Below are 25,531 nucleotides of genomic sequence, written 5' to 3'. Positions count from 1 at the left end.
AAACACAGTATTTTTCAGGCCAGTTAGTTCATATTAGCAACACACATAACCACCAAACCAGACAGGTAAATTCAGGGCATCTAAGACAACCCAAGACAAGGACAAATCGCCTTAAATCTACAGTTTTATATAGAGTCATAGCTGAATGGAACTCTTTACCAATCCATACTTCTCAGGCAAAAAGTAAATCCACCTTCAAGAAAAAAATAAAAGCGCATCTAATGTGACCATATGACTGGACAGGAAATAGAACGCATCAACTGAATGTTAAATGTGTTTCCTGTCAGGTATTTTAATTGTCTGTATTGTCTACTTGTTACATGTTTGTAAAGTCTTAATTTGTAATTGTTTGTGATGTCTTATTAATTAGTGTTGGACTCCAGGAAGATTAGCTAACGTTACGGCGTTAGCTAATAGGGATCCTAATAAAAATGCACAAATTCCTCTCAGGCTGTTGGCCTGGGGTAGAATCAGATTGGGTTAGTAATGGAATAAGGTGGTGGGTTTTAATGAGTATAGGGTTAGTTGGTAGGGTAATAAAACATATGTTTATTTATTTTTCTAACGGGGATCCTAATAAATACCAAATACCATCCAGAGACGGTCATGCGGTTATCTCAACCTTTATCACTGTGTTGTATTATGATACATTGTAATACTTCATATTCTACCATAAACAATATTCCCAACTCCTGGACTAAATGAAGACAGATACATACTCATGGCTGGATGTCGAACTTGCTGATGTTATCTAGCTAGCTCTACCTTAATTTAGGCATAATACAGTAGTGATCTCTGCACTGCAACCGATCTCTACACTGAAGATTTGCGGATCTTTTTCCTAGTGGTATGAGATGTCCCTCCTCCTCGCCGTAGTGACGGTTCAGAAACTCTGTGGTGACGCGTTGTTTTATGTTTCACATGGAAAATGGCGGCTTGCAGCCCAAATCGCGCTCCGGATAGGGTAGAGGTAGGACAACTTACCGAAGCCGAACGGGAGAATGATCCCTGGGCAGCACTCGGGCCAGTCGTGAAGAGGGATCCGGTGATAAAGCTACTGAGTCCGGTCAGCGGCCTGGAGCCGCTCACGTGGTCTGAGGACCACCGAATCTCGGCCTCTAGCACAAGTGGTATTTCTTTGATGGAGGTAGTGTGCGATGTTCACGGCAATAAGCAAGACTTGGTGTTGCACCGGACCTCCATTCCCGTGCCGGACCAAGTCTGTGAACTGAAGGTGAATCTTTCACACATGTAGCTAGCTAGCAAGCGTGCCTTTGCGTTCATTCCATACCTCAAAACCGTGCATTACCAAAATAGAAGTTGTGAAGTTGTTTTTACCTGTCTCATAGGAGGGGCTCCAGCTGAGTTCATTCACAGGGTAGAGGACTGAACTCCACTCCTTGGTGAATGACGTTTCTGATGACTTCACCAACGGAGTGGAGCAGAGACCAGGCTTTGTGGAATCTATCTCCTAAAAGGGGTGCAACTTTCAATGGGGATGGGGACATTTCCCCTCCACATTCTGAAATTGCATTTGACCCCCCCAGTTTTATCATTGGAATGTGATTCAAAATGTGGCAACGTCTGAGTGGTCGGGTAGGGCTATTTTGGAGTGTTTATCCAACTGTATCATTTAAAAAATATATTATGCCCCCCCCCCCCCCACTTCTAAAACCATTTGCCCAAGGTCAATACTTAAAAAAATGTAAATGATGAAATGCCTACCTTGTGCCCATGTTTGTCCTCTGTAGTTGAGTTTCTTTGTTTGCTGAAATCCATACTTTTTCAATTCGATGTTAGTCAAATACAACCTCTGTGAGGGCTACGGCTTCAGTTCAGGAAAAGATGGAGGAAGTGGATGCTGAGTTGGAATCAAGCAGCGCGTTGAGCAAAGTTGGTGAAGACGAATGTTCTGAAGGGACAACAGTAGTATCGAAAACTGGAACAAAAAGGACAGTCTAAAATTGGAGTGGAGGATAAGTGTATGAATGACAATGAATCGCTTCTTGTTGGGATGCGTTTGTTGAGTAAGACTGCATATGTGGGGAAACCCGGTTTGAGGTGTCAAATGGTGAAGTATGTGCTGGGGAAAGTGGAGTCTGTCAAAGTGACCAGGAGTGGTCTTATTTTTGATTAATTATATTTCTGAAGAACAGAGGAAGATTGCAATGAGCCTCACTATAATCCGAGCAACAGAAGTTTTGTGTTTTGAACTTCGGAGTAGAGAGCCCATCAATGGAGTAATCTTAGGGGTGACGACGGATGTTCAGGTTGAATACCTGAAGAGAATTCCCGGTGTGGTTGCCTAACGTCTGACCCTGATGGGTGAATGGAGAAAAATAAGAAAGTCTGTCGGTCCTGTTGTTTTTTGATAAAGAGCAAATGCCTACACATGTGAAGCTTGGTTATGCTCCCGATTGGCGCAGCAGTCTAAGGCACTGCATCTCAGTGTTGGAGGCGTCAATACAGACCCTGTTTTGACTCCAGGCTGTATCACAACCGGTCGTGATTTGGAGTCCCATAGGGCGGCGCACAATTGGCCCAGCATCGTTAAGGTTTGGCCGGGGTAGGCCGTCATTGTAAATAAGAATTTGTTCTTAATTAACTGACTTGCCTAGTTAAATAAAACATTTAAATGTAAGAGCTTTCGTCCCCAAACCATTGTTGTAAGAATTGTAAAGGATTTGGCCATGTTTCAAGTGTGTGCAGATGGAAAGAGTATACTGAAAAACGGTGTGTAGAAGGATGACTGTGTTGCAATTGTGGTGGGGATCATGATCCTGAGTTCCAGGAGTGCCCTGTAAGGGTGAAGGAGATTGAGTTGGCAAAAGTTAGAGCGGTCAATCGAATCTCCTATGCGGAGGCAATTTAAAAGAATTGAGAAAACAAGTGATGCTAGTGAAGAGATGGTAGACGCACCACCACAGCCTGTTGTAAATGTTTGTTGCCAGTCAAAAGTTTGTTACGGTGGATTTTGTGGTGTTCATGGACAAACTTGGAAACTGTACGGCAAAGGTCTAAAAGAAGTCTAAGAAACTAGACATTATTGTAGCTGCGGCATAAAAGCTTTTGGGACTTAAGGATTTTACATCTTCAGACTTGCAAGGGGTACTGGTGCCGGAAGACCCACCCTCCCAGGTTCCCCTTGAGCCTGTGTAGGGATCAGATCTGTTTTTTTAACAGGAACGTTGTTTGATTTAGTTTATTAAAATATATTATATATAATTTGGGAAATCCTGTAGGTGGTGGGATGTACATTAAATAGTGTGATCGTCAAAATACCAAACAAATAAAGGCAGAAACACAGACGACACGCATGCGAATCGATGTAGTCTGAGCTAGATTCCACAAAGCCTAGTCTCTTCTCCACTCCATTCGTGGAGTCAATAGAAACTTCCTTCACTTCAGTGGAGTTTAGTCCTCTATCACAGGGGCAGAGTCAGAATATACACACTACATATACAAAAGTATGTGGACACCCCTTCAAATTAGTGGGCTTTGCCATTTCAGTCACACCAGTTGCTGACAGGTGTATAAAATTAAACATACAGCCATGCAATCTCCATAGACAAACATTGGCAGTAGAATGGCCTTACTGAAGAGCTCAGTGACTTTCAACGTGGCACCGTCATAGGATGTCACCTTTCCGTAGTTTTTTTTACAAATAATTTCGTCAAATTTCTGCCCGGCTAGAACTGTCAACTGTAAGTGATGTTATTGTGAAGTGGAAACATCTCGGAGCAACAAGGTCTCAGCCGCGAAGTTGTAGGTCACACAAGCTCACCGAACAAGACTGCCGAGTACTGAAGCATGTAGTGCGTAAAAATAATTTGTCATCGTTTGCAAAACTCATTACCGAGTTCCAAACTGCATCAGGAAGCAACGTCGGCACAAGAACTGTCAGGAGCTTCATGGAATGGGTTTCCATGGCCGAGCAATGCCAAGTGTCGGCTGGAGTGGTGTAAAGCTCACCGCCATTGGACTCTGAAGCAGTAGAAACGCGTTCTCTGTAGTGATGAATCGCTCTTCACCATCTGGCAGTCTGGGTTTGGCGGATGCCAGGAGAACGCTACCTGCCCAACTGCATAGTGCCAACTGTAAAGTTTGGTGGAGGAGGAATAATGGTCTTAGGCTGTTTTTCATGGTTCGGGCTAGGCCCCTTAGTTCCAGTGAAGGGAAATCTTAACGCTACAGCATGGAATGACATTCTAGACGATTCTGTGCTTCCAACTTTGTGGCACCAGTTGGGGAAGGCCCTTTCTTGTTTCAGCATGACAATGCCCCCATGCACAAAGTGAGGTCCATACAGAAGCTGTTATAGCAGCAAAGGGGGACCAACTCCATATTAATGCCAATGATTTCGGAATGAGATATTTGACAAGCAGGTGTCCACATACACTATATGACCAAAAGTATCTAGCATCTGCCTGATTTGTTTACTTTTTGACTGATGCCTGCAATTAACAATTTATCCCATTGCCAAACATACTATATATTGGACAGGCTAGCAATCTAAGCTAGCAATCTATGTTGATGCAAAAAGTTTTGGATTTGAGATATTATCTAGAAGTTGCTTTTATTTTCTCCCCATCAAATGAGATTACTTATGACTAACATTTGTTTTGTTTGTCCACCAGGTAGGTCCAGCAGAAGAGCTGTTGAGGGCCAAAGACAAGTTCTCCAGCTCCAGTGACCCTGCGATGAGCCAGTCCTTCATGCTGGACAGAGTGCTCAACCCCACCGTGGGCCTCCACAAGGGCATCCTGTACACCAGCTGGTCCCCCCTGGGCTGTGACGCCAATGGCCGGTGCCTCCTAGCCTCCCTCACCCTGGACCACCGGCTGACCATCCACAGCAGCACCAAGCGTCTACAGTGGACTATGGTGGCTGACCTGACCCAGCTGTATGGAGAGAGCCTGGAGAGCAGAGGCTACTCCGTGCCGGGTGGGCAACCCTCCAAGGCTAACCTCCTGGACCTGGCTGAGCTTCAGAGGCGCTACCGCATGCAGACCCCTGTACGGATGGAGTGGTCCAGTGTGTGCACCACGCAGCACGTCCAGACCAACAACGAGTGTAAAGACGTGGGAACGGTGCTGCTGGCCGTGCTGATGGAGAACGGAGACTTGGTGGTGTGGCAGTTTTGCCTGCCCATTCTGGGGAAGGACTCTGTGTTGTCCTGTAACACCATCCAGTCTGGGGTGTTGTCCCCCAGCGTGCTGGCTTGGTGGGAGTACGAGCACAGCGGGCGCAAGATGAGCGGCCTGATCGTGGGCAGCAAGTTAGGGCCCGTCAAGATCCTACCCGTCAACTTGAAGGCGGTGAAGGGCTACTTCACCCTGCGCCAGCCAGTGGTCCTCTGGCAGGAGTCAGACCAGATCCCTGTACACAACATCAAGTGTATCTCCCTGTTCCACCCCAAACAGAACTGTAACTGTAGCCTGGTGGTGGCGGCCAGGGGCTCCTACCTCTTCTGGTGCCTGCTGCTCATCTCTAAGGCGGGCCTCAACGTGCACAACTCACACGTCACGGGCCTGCACTCCACCCCCATCGTCTCCATGACAGCCAGCCGCCAGGGCAGCTCCATCTACACCTGTTCCATGGACGGGACGGTCAAGAAGCTCACGCCCATCTTTACCGATATGGCCGTGGCCTTTAAGCAGGAGGAGATCGTGCTGCCAGAGGGTTTGGCAGGTCGGAGGATACACGGCATCGCGGTCAGCCCCCACGGGGCGTACCTGGCCCTGGTCAGTACTGAGGGGATGACCAACGGTCAGCACCCGGTCTCTAGGCCCTACCAGGTCCAGTTTGTGACCCTGAAGACACCCAATGACGCGGCGGCAGAGTTGCTGGAGTCCCCGGTCCAGAGCCTGTTTAAACAGACTGACCTGCTGGACCTGGTGCGCTGGAGGGTGCTGAGGGACAAACGCATCCCGGCCCTGCTGCAGGAGGAGTTGGACGACAAGGTACACAACACAGGCTCCCCCTACTTGTGGAGGTTAAAACTCTTCCTGGTGCGCGTGCTCTATCAGTCCCTGCAGAAGGCCCCTGTGGAGGCACGTTGGCGCCCCACACACGAGGATTCCAAGGTGTTTGTGAAGGATGAGGAGGGGGGCGTCGTGGGAGAGGGTGGAGGAGGGGAAGAGGAGGTGGTGTCGAAGCTGCAGGACCCAGAGGCCCGGGCGTTGGAGGAGCAGACTGGGGAGGTGATAGCTTGGATCGAGGCGGTGGAGGCCCACCTGACCAGGGAGCACATGAAGAGGGTTCTGGGGGAGGTGTACCTTCACACCTGGATCACTGAGAACACCAGCATCCCCACGCGGGGTGTCTGTGATTTCCTCACCAGCGACCCCACGTATGAGGACAGGGCTGCACAGGTTAGCTCTTCAGTTGTCTTATTCCAGAGCTATAAGCCTGAGCAATAGACGACTGTTTGAACATTCGCCGTACCCTGTTGTTGTGCATGATTCAACACGTCTTGCTCTCTGCACCCCCAGGTCCTGATAGGTCACATCCAGAAGAAGATGAACAAGCAGACATTCCCTGAGTACTGTAGTCTGTGTAAGGAGGTGCTGCCTTTCACAGACCGCAAGCAGGCTGTCTGCTCCAACGGACATATGTGGCTCAGGTAATTGCCATCAACCCTTTCTTCAATATTTCAACCACCAATCACCTGATTCCTGTCATCTAAATCCAGGGTTTCTAATTCTTAGGCATTCCATATTATTTTCATAATTGATAATTAGTCATTAGTCAATTGCATTTACTGATGAATGCCACCGTATCACATTTTCTGAGATTTCCTCGGTATAAACTAGGGCGCATAAGCCTCTGAATTCTGAACAATACTAAGCAGAAGGAGAAGTCTCCAAAGGTCCACAGACACCTGGCTGACACTGACGAGTGACTCCACACACAGCAGCTAAATGCTTTATTTTGACTGTTTGTTTATTATCACAGAACCACCTTTTGATATGCTCCTGTCCTCCTCTATCCCACCATACCGCTCAGTAGTTGGATGGGATATGCTGCCCCTGGTGGACAGTTTGGGACAGTCTGCAGCCTCTATGTCCCACAGCACATTTCAATAGTCTAAAGTGGTTTCCTCTCCCCATCTCCTAGGGATGTGTTGAGTAAGGATGTCAGCCAGGAATTTGCGTTCAACTATTCTGTTTTTTTTTTCTCCCTCCCAGTCATTGCAAATGAAGGGAAGGAGACAAGGAGAGGAAAGCACTATTGAGATATCCCTCCTACAGTGTTAGTGCTCATCTGAAGTATGCCTGTTTCTTTTAGGTGTGTGTTGTCCTACCAGGCGTGCCAGACACTCGCATACAGACGCTGCCTGCTGCAGGATAGCATCGCCAGACTGCCAGTGCCTGAGGGTAAGCAGCTAGTCACTTTCCATCTCTCTACCTCTCTGACACTCACTCCGTCCTCCTCTTTCTCTCTCCAGGGCAGGTATTAACTGGCAGCTCACTCTCATCCTGCTCTCTGATCAGCATATCTTCTTATTCAGCGTTGACACAATATAAGAAAGTACTTGAGAGTGTACGTACATTTTTCTCAGGCTTAGTTTTTACTAGTTGTCAGACTGTCAGCATATATGATTTTAAATAAGCCTAACATTGCTGAGTGATCAATCTGTTGTCTGTTTACTGCTCAAATAGTGGAGCAGGTGATTTGTGATTGAACAGATGAATCTGATAAAAATACTCAATGTTAGCTTCATTATTTAGTGTGCCCCCTCCCCTGTGTCCCTCCACCCTCCTCACTGCAGACCCAGACTGGATCAAGAGGATACTGCAGGGTCCTTGTACATTCTGCGACTCCCCCCTCCTCTAGGACTATAGGACAGGCTTGTGGAGAGCCGGGGTTACATTGCCTGCAACACTTGTGCGCCTGCTTGGACTAGATGGACAATTGTCTTTATTTTGACTTGTTATTAATAAGCATTATTTATATGTTTAAATGAATTATACCACAACCTTTTAATTTACAAAAAATAAAGGTTTTGAATATACATTTGAAACCCCACTGATATGAATATGGTTTATTAAGAGAGAAAGTTGAGTGTGTGGAGATGGATCTAACCTTTTCTCTGAGTTCACAGACCCATAAGTTAACCTCCTTATTTTCCTCATTTTTTACTACATTTCCAAACACGTGTGTTATTCTGTTAGGCAAAAACAGGGGGGGGGGGGGGGTCTTGGCGTGTCAGCCTTATTTTAGGTCTACTTCTGCCATTAGAGAGCAACACATACATATCCTCACTGACTGAGGGGAAACAATCTAAATGTATGTTATTTTAATTGGCAGTGTAAAGCAATTTCCATGCTGCATGTGGGAGAAAAAAATGACTCTTAGATGAGGACTTCCGATATTGTAGACTGAGAGGAGTGTGAGGTAGGAAGAGAGGGATAGAAAGTGTTTAAAACCGAAGCTGTGTCTCCCATGGGGGCTGATTGTAATGAGATTCTACAGTAATGAGGAACAGAGCTGGGCGGCAGGCAGATGTGATGCTCGTTCTAATCAGAGGGGGGGTTAAGAGTGCATATTGTTAAATACAATTAACCCTGTTTTACTTTGGGAAGGATGTGTACTTGATGTGCTCTCCCCGCCGCCCCCCTCCCACTCCTTCCCCATATCTCGGAAACATGGAGGTCAGTGGCCAGTGATCAAAGATGGAGTTGGACCTAGTAGACTGGGCTAGTAACAGCACTGCTCTCCAGCTTGTCGTCTCATCCCTTACATCCCCATGCACAGCCCTGGCCAGGCAGAGGGGTGAGGTTCCACCCTCCCTCTGGTGTCACTGGAGATGATAGGCTGCCCTGAGGCTAGCCCTGCGTGAGGAAGCTGCCCGGCTCACAGCTCTCAACACTTGATGAGAGAGCCAGAGTTTTACCCAGAATCCTCAGCCCATTGTCATCAGTAGACATGTTCAGAGATTAGTAGTTGAGTAAATTTGGATAATTTGCCTGTTTTCTGTGGTCGATATGGCGGTAGTATGTGACACCACAGTATTTTGACGATCCACACTGAAAATACGTCTTCAGGTTTTGAATCATTCATTAGAAACTAGCACTTTGCGAATTATTACCATTCAATATTCTCTCGTTCAAAATGACCAGTCTTTTTCTTAGACCAACTCTGTAGCGTTATATGGAGCATAAAAGTTTTTCCATCATGTGATTGGCTCCCAGTAAGTGTCTTGTTTGTCAAGGGGAAGTGTTTCTTCAGGTGAGAATGTTCTTGTCATTGATAGGTGGAGACCAGTGCTGTTAGAGGTTAGCTGTGTTTGTTTGAACAACCTCCTACTTTAATAGAACAATCTGTCAAAGAGCATTTCCACCAGTAATTACAGTCTCCCCTCCCTTTCTTCCTCTGTCTTCGCTCTCACAAGACTTCAAAAGGAGGATTCTTCTCTCTGCATACAATATTTATAGTCTTCATGTCAATGGCTGGATCACGTAAAACCTTCAAAACACCTTTTCACGCTTTTATTTAATATGCTATTCCTTTTGTTTGTTTATCTAGTTAGAATTTGATATGTCCTATGCTCTTATGTATACAGAACTCAGTGGAGGCTGGTGGGAGGAGCTATAGGAGGATAGGCTCATTGTAATGGAATAAATGGAACGGTATCAAACATATAGAAACCACGTATTTGACTCTGTTCCTTTCATTCCATTCCAGCCATTACAACGAGCCTATCATCCTATAGCTCCTCCCATTAGCCTCTGATACAGATGCATTTTGCAGAACCCAAATATCTCTCCATCCATTTACACTGCAGCTGCTTCATTACACTGGAAAGTCTTATGGGATCATCTGGTGTTTAAGTGTTTTTTTTGTGTTCATGTTGACTTCTTACCTCTGTCTCACCTGGACTACCCAATCTTCTGTCCTATTTGGCAATCTCATGTCAACTAACAGAGTGCTGTAAAAGCCAGAGATGCTGATTCCTATAGTACCCAAATATGACAGCACTCACACCTCCCTTATCAAGTGCTGTAAATCCTTTTTGTCCTTGTCACTGTGCTGTTTCACAACTTTCATGTCTCTATCGTATTTCATTGGGTCATCAGGACTTTTCCATGACCCTGATCTGTAACCAAGAGTTCATTGGGTCATCAGGACTTTTCCATGACCCTGATCTGTAACCAAGAGTTCATTGGATGATATTTTCCTGATGTGTAAATAAACTTTTTTAAGTCTTTGTACATTTTTGAGTATTTTTCCATTGAATTAGTCTAATATGGAAAAGTGAATCTTCCATAGTCATTTTATTACCCTAAACCATGTTTGTTTACGTAGGTAACAGACAGTTCCCTAACGCTGAGATAAACACGACTGTCTGCAATGTTTGTTTAGGTAGGTAACAGATAGTTCCCTAATGCTGAGATAGACACGACTGTCTGCAATGTTTGTTTAGGTAGGTAACAGACAGTTCCCTAACTCTGAGATAAACACGACTGTCTGCAATGTTTGTTTAGGTAGGTAACAGACAGTTCCTTAACTCTGAGATAAACACGACTGTCTGCAATGTTTGTTTAGGTAGGTAACAGACAGTTCCCTAACTCTGAGATAAACACGACTGTCTGCAATGTTTGTTTAGGTAGGTAACAGACAGTTCCTTAACTCTGAGATAAACACGACTGTCTGCAATGTTTGTTTAGGTAGGTAACAGACAGTTCCCTACCGCTGAGATAAACACGACTGTCTGCAATGTTTGTTTAGGTAGGTAACAGACAGTTCCCTAACTCTGAGATAAACACGACTGTCTGCAATGTTTGTTTAGGTAGGTAACAGACAGTTCCCTAACTCTGAGATAAACACGACTGTCTGCAATGTTTGTTTAGGTAGGTAACAGACAGTTCCCTAACTCTGAGATAAACACGACTGTCTGCAATGTTTGTTTAGGTAGGTAACAGACAGTTCCCTAACTCTGAGATAAACACGACTGTCTGCAATGTTTGCACCCCAAAAATAAACACACAAGAAACATTAGGGAGAACAAATGTTTTTTCTGAAGTCACTTCACTCCGCTCACAACTCCCGAGATAATACTTTTCTCTCCTCAGGTTTTAAACTACTCCAAACTGAGGCACATCCTCTAACTAACTTGTTCCTGCTAATGAAGTGAGTCTGGGGGGTTTGTTTTAAAGCAGACTTAACATGGTCCTTTAACGTGTAGACTCCTCTCTGTCCCCAGAGGGGCCGGGGCACTGACCCGAGACCAGTGGTGGAGAGGAGGAGGGGGACATGTCCATCATTAGAGACGCTGCTTGTTCTTGAGCATGGGGCCGCTGGAGTGGAACTAATAATGAGAAGTAGCAGTACAAAGGGCATGAGCAGGGAGGCTTGTGTTTTACTGCTACATTAATTAAGCTCATTCTCAACATGGTGTCGGCCAGTCTCAGCCAGAGTTAAATAAGTCTGAGGGGGTGTGTCAAATCCAATTTTATTTGTAAATATGCTTCGTAAACAACAGGTGTAGACAGTGAAATGCTTATTTACAGGCCCTTCCCGACAATGCAGAGAGAAAGAATAGAGAAATAATAGAAAAGTAATAATAAACACACAATGCGTAACAATAACTTGGCTATATACACAGGGTACCAGTACCGAGTCGATATGCAGGGGTACAAGGTAATTGAGGTAGATATGTACATATAACTAGGAATAAAGTGACTAGGCAACAGGATAGATAGTAAATAGTAGCAGCAGTTTATGTGATGAGTCCCCGTATTGTTAACTATTTAACTAACTATTTAGCAGTCTTATCGCTTGGGGGTAGAAGCTGTTCAGGGCCCTGTTGGTTCTAAACCTGTTGCATTGGTACCACTTGCCGTGTGGTAGCAGAGAGAACAGTCTATGACTTGGGTGGCTGATGTCTGACCACTCACCACCACTGAGTATGCATCCTGGTAATCCGCCTGGCCATGCAACCTTGTGAATGTTAACCTGTTTAAAGCTCTTACTCACATCAGCTACGGAGAGCATGATCACGCAGTCGTCCGGAACAGCTGGTGCTCTCATGCATGGTTCAGTGTTGCTTGCCTCAAAGCGAGCACAGAAAGGCATTTAGCTCTTCTGGTAGGTTCACGTCATTGGGCAGCTCTGTGTGTTTTCATGTTGGCTCCACTTAGCGACCAGAATATCCTTCTAGCTAAAAGGATTTGTATGATATGGAGTTGATGTGAATGGTGGAGTCATTGGTCAGTGAGTCCTTTCCTGGATCAGTCCAGATGAGTCAGAGGTCAAGTGAAAAGAGAAGTCTAACTTATACCTGGCTTTATTCAGCTTGTTTCTTCTTTGTGTGAGACACAGTACATGTGTTGTAGTTGTAAATCTTGACACTCTCCTTTTTAGGATGTCTCTACCCATCAGTTATGACACCACTGAGGTGGCAGCTTTCGATAATAGTGACAGTGTTGAGTTACAGCTAAGAGAGATTGCCTTCAGGTGTCTGACTGGATCCAGAATCGTACCAAGGATACATTCCTCTCCTTTTGACGGCTGAAGGGCTCATTGTGCCTTTTTATATTCCCACATTTCAACAGGAAGAGGAATGGAAATGGCTCATTTGAGAGATTTCTTTAATATCAGTCTTTCAGAGATCAGAGCGTGTCATATTCATCCACCTCATAGCTCATGTAAAAGTCCCTTAAACAGTATTATGGAATCATAATGGCTGCTTCCCATGACCTTATCTGACAAGGGAAACTTAGTCACCGTCTTTGGTAAACAGACTTCTACAGTGTCAGTGTTAGCGAATTATGTGTCTTTTTATCATGCAAGTAAATACAACGAGACACAACGATGTCTATTATATCTCTCACATAGGCCTTTATCACAGGTTGAGGAGTTCTCTTCGCCATAGTAATGATACTGTAGTAGCTCTGGACAGATAATCAATCAACAAAGGAGATAAGGCATTGGCTTACTCTTGTTCTGGTTATAAATTAGTTTGTTAGCAGTGTAAATAATCCTGAGTGTGTGTGTTTAAGTGTCTGAGGATGTATGAGATTATTTCGGGGATTGGTTATGCAGAAATTATAATGAGTATTTTTTATTTATTTATTGTAAGAAATACCGGTAATAACTACTGTGCGAAACTGTTAAAATGAATATTTATGTTTTTTTATATGAAATATTCATTACGTTGGTATAAAAAGAACAAGGACCAAGACTAGGGAGCGAGGTTGTGTGTGTGTGTTTTTTTTTTAAAGGGGAGGTAGGCCCACATCGCTTATCGTGCAGAGAGCTACTGACAAAACCCTTGGATTGAATATCTGACATCTATTAACAAAAGCAGCAGCAATAGCATCTTCCTTCTTGTTTTTTCAACCATCCCTCCCTCACTCCCTCCTCCTCTGCCTGAGGTGATACGAGTCTCTGTTCACCCGATCTCCACATCTCTCGCATTCTTTCTCTCATCCCTACCTTTCTCAATCTCTCCATCACTTCCCCTTCATTCCATCTACCCAAATTAAGAAATTAATGAGGGATAGGTTCTTTACCAACTGCCCCCGCAATGTTTACCACTGATGAAATTATAATGAAGGTCCTGCTGTATTATTTATAAGCCAATTAGGGGAAGTGTTACTTGATTTGATGGGGAGACGACACAGAGTACATTTATCTAATAGAAAGAAAGAGATAGAGGAGCGGAGGGAGGGAGAGAGAGAGAAGGGACAGCTGAGGCTGATGATTCAGTACGATGCTCTAAGATTACGTGGCTAATTGCCCTGCTTTATCTGTCTGTCACGGATAGCCATGCATTTTTCAGCGTTCCCAAACACTTTGATTGTTTGCACTCATGTTGGGTCTGTAACAAGTAGAGCAGAGGCCAGAGTGGAGTGTAGTTAAAAACTGGCAGCAGGGGAGCTGTGAAGGGGCATGGGGCAAGAATGGGGGCTATACAAAACTAATTGTGACAGGTGCAGGGGAAGTTTTGACAGGGAGGAAAGGGGACAAATGTATGAGAAACATACTTCAGCTTAACCATGTGGAAAATACGCAGCTGTCATTACTAGTTTTAATGACATAAACTTACTGAATTACAGCAACCATGGAAGGAAGACCATGAATTTTGTGCAGATTTTGAGAAACAAAACACATTGTCAAATGGCCTTTTTGAATGTAGTATAGACACTTGATGGCATCAGAAAATTAGGCCTACATGTTGAACAAAAGTGTTGCCTCAACACTCTAGACATTGGACATATAATGTATTTTATCAAAATATTTCCTCTCGTTGGCTTCCATGTGGACATCAATAGTTGAGTATTTTTAATATGGTACAAGACAAAGAGTTTCTGAAACATCAATTCCAACAACTCCATGCCATAATAGATTTTTCTGAAAGTATTTGTAAATGTGTGCCACCCACCAGCAGCGGCCCCCTACTGTAACTTTGTAGTGAGCTAACAGCATTCTAGCATTCTGCTGGAGCCCCGGAGGACATCTCTGAGGAGTTTCTCTCTCTCTGGCCGATCAGCTTTTTGAAAGTCGATCAGACACTTATGCAAAGGATGGGAAAATGGAGCAAAGGCATTGTTAATTATCTGATGAGAGAAGTGTATCTGAACGGTTTCTTTTCCTCTCCTATTTATACTACAGGATCACATGGCACCTCTTTACATAACAAAAGAGCTGCCTGGCTCACTTGCTTCAGATAAGCTACATCCTGATCCACACACACACACACACACACACACACACACACACACACACACACACACACACACACACACACACACACACACACACACACACACACACACACACACACACACACACACACACACACACACACACACACACACACACACACACACACACACACACACACACACACACACACACACACACACACACACACACACACACACACACACACACACACACACACACACACACACACACACACACACACACACACACACACACACACACACACACACACACACACACACACACACACACACACACACACACACACACACACACACACACACACACACACACACACACACACACACACACACACACACACACACACACACACACACACACACACACACACACACACACACACACACACACACACACACACACACACACACACACACACACACACACACACACACACACACACACACACACACACACACACACACACACACACACACACACACACACACACACACACACACACACACACACAGACGAGGTGTGTGTGTGTGTGAGAGAGAGAGAGGCTGTCTTAATTAAATAGGAAATCTACATCTGTATTCTAAACAATAACTATATGGTTCCTGTACAATAGCTAACAGTATCTCAATCTAATATCAAAACTGCTTTGTATGGAAAGGGCACAGCGCAGGCACAGCGCAGGCACAAGTAAACTAAGACCCGGCTGTTGGGTCATATCAATACATTGATACAGTAGCTTATCCAGATAAAACAGTCTAATTCATTCACAATTAAAAGTATTAATGGAGGCTTTGTGTGGTGATTTATTAACCGGCTGGCACAGGCCAGGTTACCTCCTTTAGGGAATGATGGGTAAGAGGATCCATCCTATGTGCCAAGCCCTCTTTGGCCTTCAATCCCTCATATAGGACTGTGGCTTCTCCATTAGAACAACTGGCTGGCTCGAAAATGGCATCCTATTCCCTATATAGTGCCCTACTTTAGACCAGAGGCTTATGGCCACTATGGTGCACTCTATAGGGAATAGGATGCCATTTCAGACACAGCCCTAGTTCAGGGCCTTACACAAGGGCACACACACACACACCTCGTCACCATGCCCACTTATTTATCCCTCCTAAAGCCCATGTAACGGAATAGCTGTTAATTAATATAGCTGTCAGGGAAATTATTGCCGGAGGTCAGACCAACGTCCTCCCTTTCCATCAGTAACATAATCTGAGTCTTGTTTTCACGCCAGGCCTCAGGCTCAATTAAGAGAATGCTATGCAAACGAGGTCTCCCGCCATTAGCCTCATCACTGAGGTGCCCTTAATGGCATAATTGGGGCAGTCCAAAGGACAATTACAATGGCACCGCCCAGAGCCTATGAGATCACCCATCATTTCTAAATATGGCTCCTGAGTCATGAGTCGTGACTGGAGGGTGAGGAGTCATGGCAGGGAATCGACCCCGATGGTTGTCTGCCACACCTCAACCAGCTGGGGAGCAGGGACTGTGTTGCTCGGTGGAGGTAGGACAAATAGTCTAGGGATACAGATTGAAGGTGAAAAGAGTTTAATTATGTCTAACCTGAACAGCGCATCATTTTTTCTATCAATAAATAAGTGCATCCTTTGTAAGCTTACATTCACAGAGAGGATAGGAGGTCAATCCGGTGAATGAATATGAGCACTGTCTGGACATGAAATATTAGTTAGTACACAACAATATTCCACGATCAGGCTGCAAGATGCTCATTCTATTTGCTCACGCCAAACGAAAAAGGAGAAATCACCATCTCTACATCACTGAGAACTCTTGTCAGTTCTCACCTCCACTTTCCTATCTGACACAGACTACGACCACCTAGCTAGCAGAGGCTAAGCTGAGGAGAAGCAGCTCCATCTTGACCCTGGCTTAATGATTCTTCTGATATTACATTGAGGCCTCATTCCACAACATAGCACAGCTTTGCAGATGAATGCCTCTGAACCTCCCTCCTACTTCCCTTCTTGGGAATTTTAAGAGTCAAGCCCCTCTAAATCTCGCTGTATCTACTTTGAAAAATCAATACCATAAATATCCTGTGTGTCCCTCTCTCCTACGCTGCCCGACCCAGCACACACCCAGCTCACCGGAGCAGAGAATTTCACCCTCACCTCGGGCTATGTTTAAAATAATCCCTGTTTTTTGGCTTTAAATGGTCAAGGATCTCAGGTGTAGCTTTTTAAACCGGGAAGGGAGAGGTAGAGTCGTGTTTAACATATGCCAATGGAGAGCGCCAATGGCTAAGTCCTGGCATCGACCGGCGCCATGTGTGATTAGGCTAGTGAAGCTGAGCCTATCCCAGACACAGATCGAACAGCCAACAACTCTCAATATGGATGCGCCTGTGCACACCACAGCTCACCGCCAGCCATATCCAGCTGCTTTATTGATTTCTGCCCTCAATTATATTGTGGAAGCTCTGTTCAGGATTTGAGCTAAAATCACATAGTTTGGAGATCCAATGTCTCCCACAAATCAAGCATTTTCCCTCATATCAAATTGGATTTTTATTGATAGTGTTTGACAGTTTCTCCAGAGACATTTGCGTGTGTGTGTGTGTGTGCGTGTGTGTGTGTGTGTGTGTGTGTGTGTGTGTGTGTGTGTGTGTGTGTGTGTGTGTGTGTGTGTGTGTGTGTGTGTGTGTGTGTGTGTGTGTGTGTGTGTGTGTGTGTGTGTGTGTGTGTGTGTGTGTGTGTGTGTGTGCGTGCGTGCGTGCGTGCGGATGGGTGTTTATATGAAAGAGAGTGTCTTTCAGTCAAAATGACTATTTATTTTTAGTTGAGTTCTAGGAGCAGACAAAGAGGAATTGACTTGAAACTTGATCATGCAGTTCAGCAGGCCACAACTGAGGCCTTTACAACTCATTTATCAAAACCCTTGGATTAGTTCTCCTACACACAGCTCTCATTTATAATTGGAGAACATCCATTTTTAAGTCCTCTAGATGAGGAAAGTCTATAGGGAGGTGGACAAATATATTTTATACACACCTGCAGTACAATTGTGTTATATTTCCATTTCAGGGGGTGTTTTGATATTTCCTTGGATGGTCAGACAAACTAATTGCCACAAACTGTCATACTGTACATGTAAGACAACTCCGGTCAAAATGTTAAGACGATGAAATAATGAGAAGTTATAGCACCTGCCCTTGTGCCTCCTGGGAATATAAATAATAAGAACTGATACAGTAAAGTGACAGCTCTGTACTGTTCCACCGTGTCCTGTTCATAGACAGCCTCGACCCCATTTCAACTCACTGTCCTCCTTTCTGCAAATGAGAGCACCGTCATTATCAGCCAGTGCCATCAGACACCTGAGGAAGAGAGGGTGCGGGGGTTGGAGGTGTGGTTGAAGGGGGGGGGTAATCGGATTCGTAGATGCTATTCTAGTTACGCCAGGGTATTTGGGGGATAATTGTAGCCCTGCCACAGCTCAGGTAATGATGCAATAGAGCCACACAAGTTAAACCCAAGATTCCCACTCTGTTTTATTTGACTGTTCTTCTCCCTCTCCCTCCATCCTTTTCCCCTCTCTCTCTCTCTCTCTCTCTCTCTCTCTCTCTCTCTCTCTCTCTCTCTCTCTCTCTCTCTCTCTCTCTCTCTCTCTCGCTCTCTCTCTCTCACCTTCTCTCTCTCTCTCTCTCTCTCTCTCTCTCTCTCTCTCTCTCTCTCTCTCTCTCACCTTCTCTCTCTCTCTCTCTCTCTCTCTCTCTCACCTTGTCTCTCTCTCTCTCTCTCTCTCTCACCTTGTCTCTCTCTCTCTCTCTATCTCTCTGTCTCTCTCTACCTCTTCTGTATGAATATTCTCTGGCATGCCTAAAAAAACGTTGGTAAGAGGTGGTGGATAGGCGGTGGGGAAGGGTCACAGCTTTAGCTGGAGTAATGAGGCCTAGTCCCCTGCTGACTGAGGCCTGTTTAAACAGCCACTTCCTGAGCCACCCAGTAATGGAGTAATTAACCCCAGCGCCCTCTCCTGCCCAGCAGCTCTACACATCCACCAAGCCTTCTCAGCAGCTCTACACATCCACCAAGCCTTCTCAGCAGCTCCACACATCCACCAAGCCTTCTCAGCAGCTCTACACATCCACCAAGCCTTCTCAGCAGCTCTACACATCCACCAAGCCTTCTCAGCAGCTCCACACATCCACCAAGCCTTCTCAGCAGCTCCACACATCCACCAAGCCTTCTCAGCAGCTCTACACATCCACCAAGCCTTCTCAGCAGCTCTACACATCCACCAAGCCTTCTCAGCAGCTCTACACATCCACCAAGCCTTCTCAGCAGCTCTACACATCCACCAAGCCTTCTCAGCAGCTCTACACATCCACCAAGCCTTCTCAGCAGCTCTACACATCCACCAAGCCTTCTCAGCAGCAGCAGCCTCAGCAGCACTACACATCAACTACATCTACTCTACACAGCCCCAGTTCCAGACTCAACCACAGGGAAGGAGAGAGAGAGAGAAAGGGGGAACTGCAAGTCATGGGAGTGTGATGAGAGAGAGGATCAACATGGAGAAAAGATAGATATGGTAGAGAATAACCAAAGAGAAGGACATGTAAAGGGTATCAATACTATATCCTTCACTTATGGTTGACTATATCCTCCAGGTACAGTATGAGGACATGAGGTATACAGTAGGTGTTGAAGTAGTAGCATGGCTATGATGGTTAAAGGTTCAGTGCTCTCCATTAGCACTGTCATGATGATAAGCACATACATGTTGTCGATATCTACTACAGGCCATTACAGGCACACACACAGCCATCCAGGTACAAAGCACATCTCCAATGATCTGCTTTCCAGACAATTCTACACGGCAGTTTCCTTGTGTTTGCTTTTAGTGGGCTCACAAAAACAATGAGGCACAATCAAACAGCGCACACATCACACAATATCCCAGTGTGCCAAAGGCCTGTCTGTGTCTGCTGCTATCTCCAGCTGGCTTATGCAGAGAGAGGCACTGGGGCGTTTGAAGAAAGCAGCCACCATACATTATGCTAGATGAAATGCTATCATGCATGGTCGCTGAATGGTTTGTGTCATTAAGAGAACAAGGCAAACAGAGAAGTGAGCACGCTCATATACCTGGCTGGCGCTGCTTCTCTGAGGGAAGGCAAGATTAAGGGGATGTTCAGAGACTCTCGTCTGTCAAGACTTCAAAGATGCCAGAGACGCTCCTTGTATCTGCCGGCACCGCACGGCGACCAAATCGTGCACACTCTGCCGCCTCTGTGGCTGTCAAAGCTGTTCTGACATCCCCTTTATCAGGTATACAGGCTTTAATCCATCACAGATAAATAAATCAACACATGCAGGGGCTACTGCTCCTCTCAGCGCCTCCTGGTGGCGTGGCAGGAGAACAACAAGTACCAGTGCTTTTTGGTGCCAGAACATCATTAGTTGGTATTGCTAGAGGGGACAACAAAGAAAGGGCCAATGACATTGTACATAATCAATAACGAAAGCATAATTATCAAAGGCAATAGACCCAGAGAGGTAGAGCACTGGATTCAAAAAAAAATGTGTGTGGGGGGCAATCAAGTCAAATAAATGAGTCAACACACCTAAAGAAATAACCGAGGAAAGAAAGCGCCAGTGGCATCAAGGTCACAGACAGATCTCAGCAAATGGGGCTCATCTCCTCCTGCGTGTCTTGTGGCATGAAAGAAAATGGAATTGAATTCCAAAGTGTATCTATCAGCTTGTACAAACAGAAGAATATGTTCTCCCCCTTTTTCAGCAGTGGAAAATCTAGAGATCCATTTTGACACCGGGCGCAACATCTGGAGGAGACAGAAGATAGAAAATAGAAAGAACAGAGAGGGATAAATTAGAGCTGACAAGCCGACATGCGGCCAGACACGCAGCACATCAGAGCCCAGATCTGGATGGACACATCGGGCCTGTTTGGATACACACATTTCCAATCCTCACTGTGAAACCACACACACACACAGAGGACTGTCTGTCTGTCTGCAGAAAGCAATCTGAGAAATCGACAATGAAACACCGAAGAATGAGAGAACTGGGAGGAAGAACAACATGTGCCCCGATATGAGTATCATAAGTCAGTCAGAAGTGACTTTGCAGAAGGGGAGAAAAGCCTCCGAAAAGACACTGCGTCTGTGTATCTGTCTGGATGTATTTCAGTAGATTTGTTGTTGTTGTTGTTGTTTTAACAGTGGAAGTGAAGCAGACAGAGATCAGCAACAACCGAAATGATGTCTGGGCTGAAAAGTGAGATCTATTGTTTCATTGTTCTGTTTGTTTGTTTGTTTGTTTTGAAGACGGGTCTAGCAGTGGAAAGCACATCCCTTTCAGAATACAAAAGATGCCTTAGACGCAGTGTAAGTGCATTTTCATGCTGATGGCTGCATGACACGAATACAGGTGAAACCCGATACTCTGATCGGAGGAGGATAACTGAAAAGTATGGAGATGATACAGCGAATAAAAAGAAAAGGGGTTTAAAAAGTGAGAAGATGAGAGGACAATTTTATTTTAGTGGTGGAGTACCCAGGGGGCCCTGTACGTTGTGAAAAATTAAAGGAGACGGATTCAAACTGTCCAATTTACACATCAAACAAACCCTGGCTCAATGCTCCTGGAGAGGCTGCTTCACACACCGCCTAGCCTCAGAAAGGTGCCCCCCTCCACCCCCTCCGTATTCTCTATTTCCTCAGTAACCCCGCTCCCTCTCTAATTCCCCTAAGCACTGTACTGGTTACACTAGCCACTGTCTCTCCCCTGTCTAATTATACCCTTGTGAGTCTATTAATCAACTTGTGAATTATTTAAGAGGGAGTGCTCTTCTGCCTGTAACTCGCTTTGACACTGCGAGGGAGAGAGAGAGAAGGGAGAGAGGAGAAGGGGGGGGGAGGTGGGGGAATGAGAGAAAGATGGGGGATGAAAGGTGGGTGGGTGGAAAGGAAGAAAGAGAGGGGAAAGGAGATGGAGAGAGAGAGATGGAATCATAGTCTCCCGCATTGGCATGTCCCTCAGGACCACCCTACGTCTGCCGCTACACGCGGTGCCCAGGCCAGACGAACCTCCGTCACCATTCACTCTCTGTTTGTTTTTTCCACCCTCTGTTTTCATGCATAAGTTTTCATCACAAACAGGAATTCATGAATATATGGAGTGATACAGTGAGAAATGGTGAAAGAGGGAGAGAGAGGAGAGAATGACAAAAACAGAGATATTGACAGAGGGCCACAGAGTGCAAAAATAAGAAATGTAGATGGAAACACAAACGCACGCACGCACACACACACACACACACACACACACACACACACACACACACACACACACACACACACACACACACACACACACACACACACACACACACACACACACACACACACACACACACACACACACACACACACACACACACACACACACACACACACACACACAAAGTCATAATACAGGGGGAATGGGCACCTCCAGTGTTTGACAAGGGCCTGGCTATGTCTCCCCTCTGCATATTTGTGTGCTGCTGTGCTGGTTGTTAGTTAGCTTGCTGTATCCTCACACACCTGTGGTCCTCTGCTCCAGCACCTCTCATCAGCTGAGAGGTGTATTACCTCCTAACAGTTTTTGAAATCCCTTTGGTGCCTATTTTCACAAGCATGTGGTGAATGTTCTAAACTCTTAGTACAACACTTCAAACTGGTAACACTTGTGACACAGCCATTCTTCCATTCAGAATCTCTCATTGTGCATTCATTTTGTTTGTAGACGTCTTTCACCGCACAACCATTGATCCAAAATATAAGTTTACTGTGAAATATAATGAGTTTACTAGTTTAATCACCAAAACATATTGATATCTTCTCAACCAGTTAATAAAATAGCAATAAAAAAAATCTAAATTGCCCCTTGAATGTAGTATGCTACAGTACTGTAAATTACAGTACATTACACTGTTTTCACATTAGGCAATACACTTGCACGACTCATTAAAATTGACTGAACATCAAATGTCCATAATTTGGGTGTGATCAAAGGTGTGATCATTTGAAGAGATCCTTCAAATATCATAAAATGAAAGAAATGAAAGAAACATAATGACGCTTAGGAAATTCAAGCCTGACATAGGTCTGGATTGAAATCATTGCCTCATCCATGGCCTGAAGGAGGGTGGTACGCTCATAGGGATGGCAATCATACATGTATTGTAATCATGTATTGTATTTTACAGTATTGTATTATACTTATGTCATTATGTCATTATGTCATGTGCTGCACGTGGCTCAATTCATTAGAGCAGTGGTTCCCAAACTTTTTATAGTCCCGTACCCCTTCAAACATTCAACCTCCAGTTGCGTGTACCCCCTCTAACACCAGGGTCAGCACACTCTCAAATGTTGTTTTTTGCCAACATTGTAACGGATCCTGTGTTTTGCCTTCCACCCAGGACAATGGATCGGATCCCAGCCGGCGACCCTAAACAACGATACCGTAAAAGGGGCAAACGAGGCGGTCTTCTGGTCAGGCTCCGGAGACGGGCACATCGCGCACCACTCCCTAGCATACTACTCACCAATGTCCAGTCTCTTGACAACAAGGTTGATGAAATCTGAGCAAGAGTAGCATTCCAGAGAGACATCAGAAACTGTAGCATTCTTTGCTTCACGGAAACATGGCTAACTCTCAAGATGCTATCGGAGTCGGTGCAGCCAGCTGGTTTCTTCACTCATCGCACCGACAAAAACAAGCATCTTTCTGGTAAGAAGAGGGGCCGGGGGCCTTATGATTAACGAGACGTGGTGTGATCATAACAACATACAGGAACTCAAGTCCTTCTGTTCACCTGACTTAGAATTATTTACCAAGGGAATTGTCTTCGATTATAATCACGCCGTATATATTCCCCCCCAAGCAGACACATCGATGGCCCTGATCAAACTTCATTTGACTGTATTTAAACTGGAAACCACATATCCTGAGGCTGCATTCATTGTAACTGGGGATTTTAACAAGGCTAATCTGAAAACAAGACTCCCTAAATTCTATCAGCATATCGATTGCGCAACCAGGGCTGGTAAAACCCTCGGTTTTCCGCGACGCATATAAGGCCCACCCCGGCCCTCTTTTCGGAAAAGCTGACCACGACTCCATTTTGTTGCTTCCAGCCTACAGACAGAGACTAAAACAAGAAGCTCCCGCGCTCAGGTCTGTTCAACGCTTGTCCGACCAATCTGATTCCACGCTTCAAGATTGCCTCGATCACATGGATTGGGATATGTTCCGCATTGCGTCCAACAACAACATTGACGAATATGCTGATTCGGTCAGCGAGTTCATTAGAAAGTGCATTGACGATGTTATACCCACAGCAACGATTAAAACATTCCCAAACCAGAAACCGTGGATTGATGGCAGCATTCGCACGAAACTGAAAGCACAAACCACTGCTTTTAACCAGGGCAAGGTGACCGGAAACATGACCGAATACAAACAGTGTAGCTATTCCCTCCGCAAGGCAATCAAACAAACTAAGCGTCAGTATAGAGACAAAGTAGAGTCGCAATTCAATGGCTCAGACACAAGAGGTATGTGGCAGGGTCTACAGTCAATCACGGATTACAAAAAGAAAACCAGCCCCGTCGCAGACCAGGATGTCTTGCTCCCAGACAGACTAAATAACTTTTTTGCCCGCTTTGAGGACAACACAGTGCCACTGACAAGGCCCGCTACCAAAACCTGCGGACTCTCCTTCACTGCGGACTCTCCTTCACTGCAGCCGATGTGAGTAAAACATTTAAACGTGTTAACCCTCGCAGGGCTGCAGGCCCAGACGGCATCCCCAGCCGCGTCCTCAGAGCATGCGCAGACCAACTGGCTGGTGTGTTTACGAACATATTCAATCAATCCTTATCCCAGTCTGCTGTTCCCACATTCTTCAAGAGGGCCACCATTGTTCCTGTTCCCAAGAAAGCTAAGGTAACTGAGCTAAACGACTACCGCCCCGTAGCACTCACTTCCGTCATCATGAAGTGCTTTGAGAGACTAGTCAAGGACCATATCACCTCCACCCTACCTGACACCCTAGACCCACTCCAATTTGCTTACCGCCCCAATAGGTGCACAGACGACACAATTGCAACCACACTGCACACTGCCCTAACCCATCTGGAGAAGAGGAATATCTATGTGAGAATGCTGTTCATCGACTACAGCTCAGCATTTAACACCATAGTACCCTCCAGACTCGTCATCAAGCTTGAGACCCTGGGTCTTGACCCCGCCCTGTGCAACTGGGGACTGGACTTCCTGACGGGCCGCCCCCAGGTGGTGAGGGTAGGTAACAACATCTCCACCCCGCTGATCCTCAACACTGGGGCCCCACAAGGGTACGTTCTGAGCCCTCTCCTGTACTTCCTGTTCACCCACGACTGCGTGACCATGCACGCCTCCAACTCAATCATCAAGTTTGCGGACGACACTACAGTGGTAGGCTTGATTACCAACAACGACGAGACGGCCTACAGGGAGGAGGTGAGGGCCCTCGGAGTGTGGTGTCAGGAAAATAACCTCACACTCAATGTCAACAAAACAAAGGAGATGATTGTGGACTTCAGGAAACAGCAGAGGGAACACCCCCCTATCCACATCGACGGTAGTGGAGAGGGTAGTAAGTTTTATGTTCTTCGGCATACACATCACATACAAACTGAATTGGTCCACCCACACAGACAGCATTGTGAAGAAGGCGCAGCAGCGCCTCTTCAACCTCAGGAGGCTGAAAAATTTGGCTTGTCACC

General features: G+C 45.6%; 1 protein-coding gene and 1 long non-coding RNA gene across 3 annotated transcripts in view; one reads left to right on the top strand and one right to left on the bottom strand.

Annotated features, from left to right (window-relative positions):
- LOC116358278 (uncharacterized) overlaps positions 1-1,228 on the bottom strand; it is a 35,763-nt gene extending 34,535 nt beyond the window's left edge. Inside the window, exon 1 of the long non-coding RNA XR_004206154.1 lies at positions 985-1,228. This is a non-coding gene — a long non-coding RNA (uncharacterized LOC116358278). The remainder of the gene's footprint in view (positions 1-984) is intronic.
- On the top strand, positions 454-10,217 carry LOC109873972 (general transcription factor 3C polypeptide 4). Of its 2 annotated transcripts, none has more exons than XM_020465711.2 (5): positions 454-1,234; positions 4,638-6,374; positions 6,495-6,625; positions 7,291-7,379; positions 7,775-10,217. In XM_020465711.2, exons 1-5 carry the CDS (start codon positions 929-931, stop codon positions 7,837-7,839), a joined length of 2,328 nt encoding a protein of 775 aa, XP_020321300.1. In that variant the 5' UTR covers positions 454-928; the 3' UTR covers positions 7,840-10,217. The 2 variants fall into 2 exon arrangements, with proteins under 2 accessions (XP_020321300.1, XP_031665132.1); XM_031809272.1 differs by lacking the exon at positions 7,775-10,217 and adding an exon at positions 7,451-7,724 and having other exon boundaries at positions 814-1,234.
- The last annotated feature ends 15,314 nt before the right edge of the window (positions 10,218-25,531 follow it).

Source organism: Oncorhynchus kisutch, linkage group LG29 (assembly GCF_002021735.2).
Source record: "Oncorhynchus kisutch isolate 150728-3 linkage group LG29, Okis_V2, whole genome shotgun sequence".
NCBI lineage: Eukaryota > Metazoa > Chordata > Actinopteri > Salmoniformes > Salmonidae > Oncorhynchus > Oncorhynchus kisutch.
The sequence above is the reverse complement of the archived record's forward strand: the minus strand, read 5'-3'. Positions and strand labels throughout refer to the sequence as shown.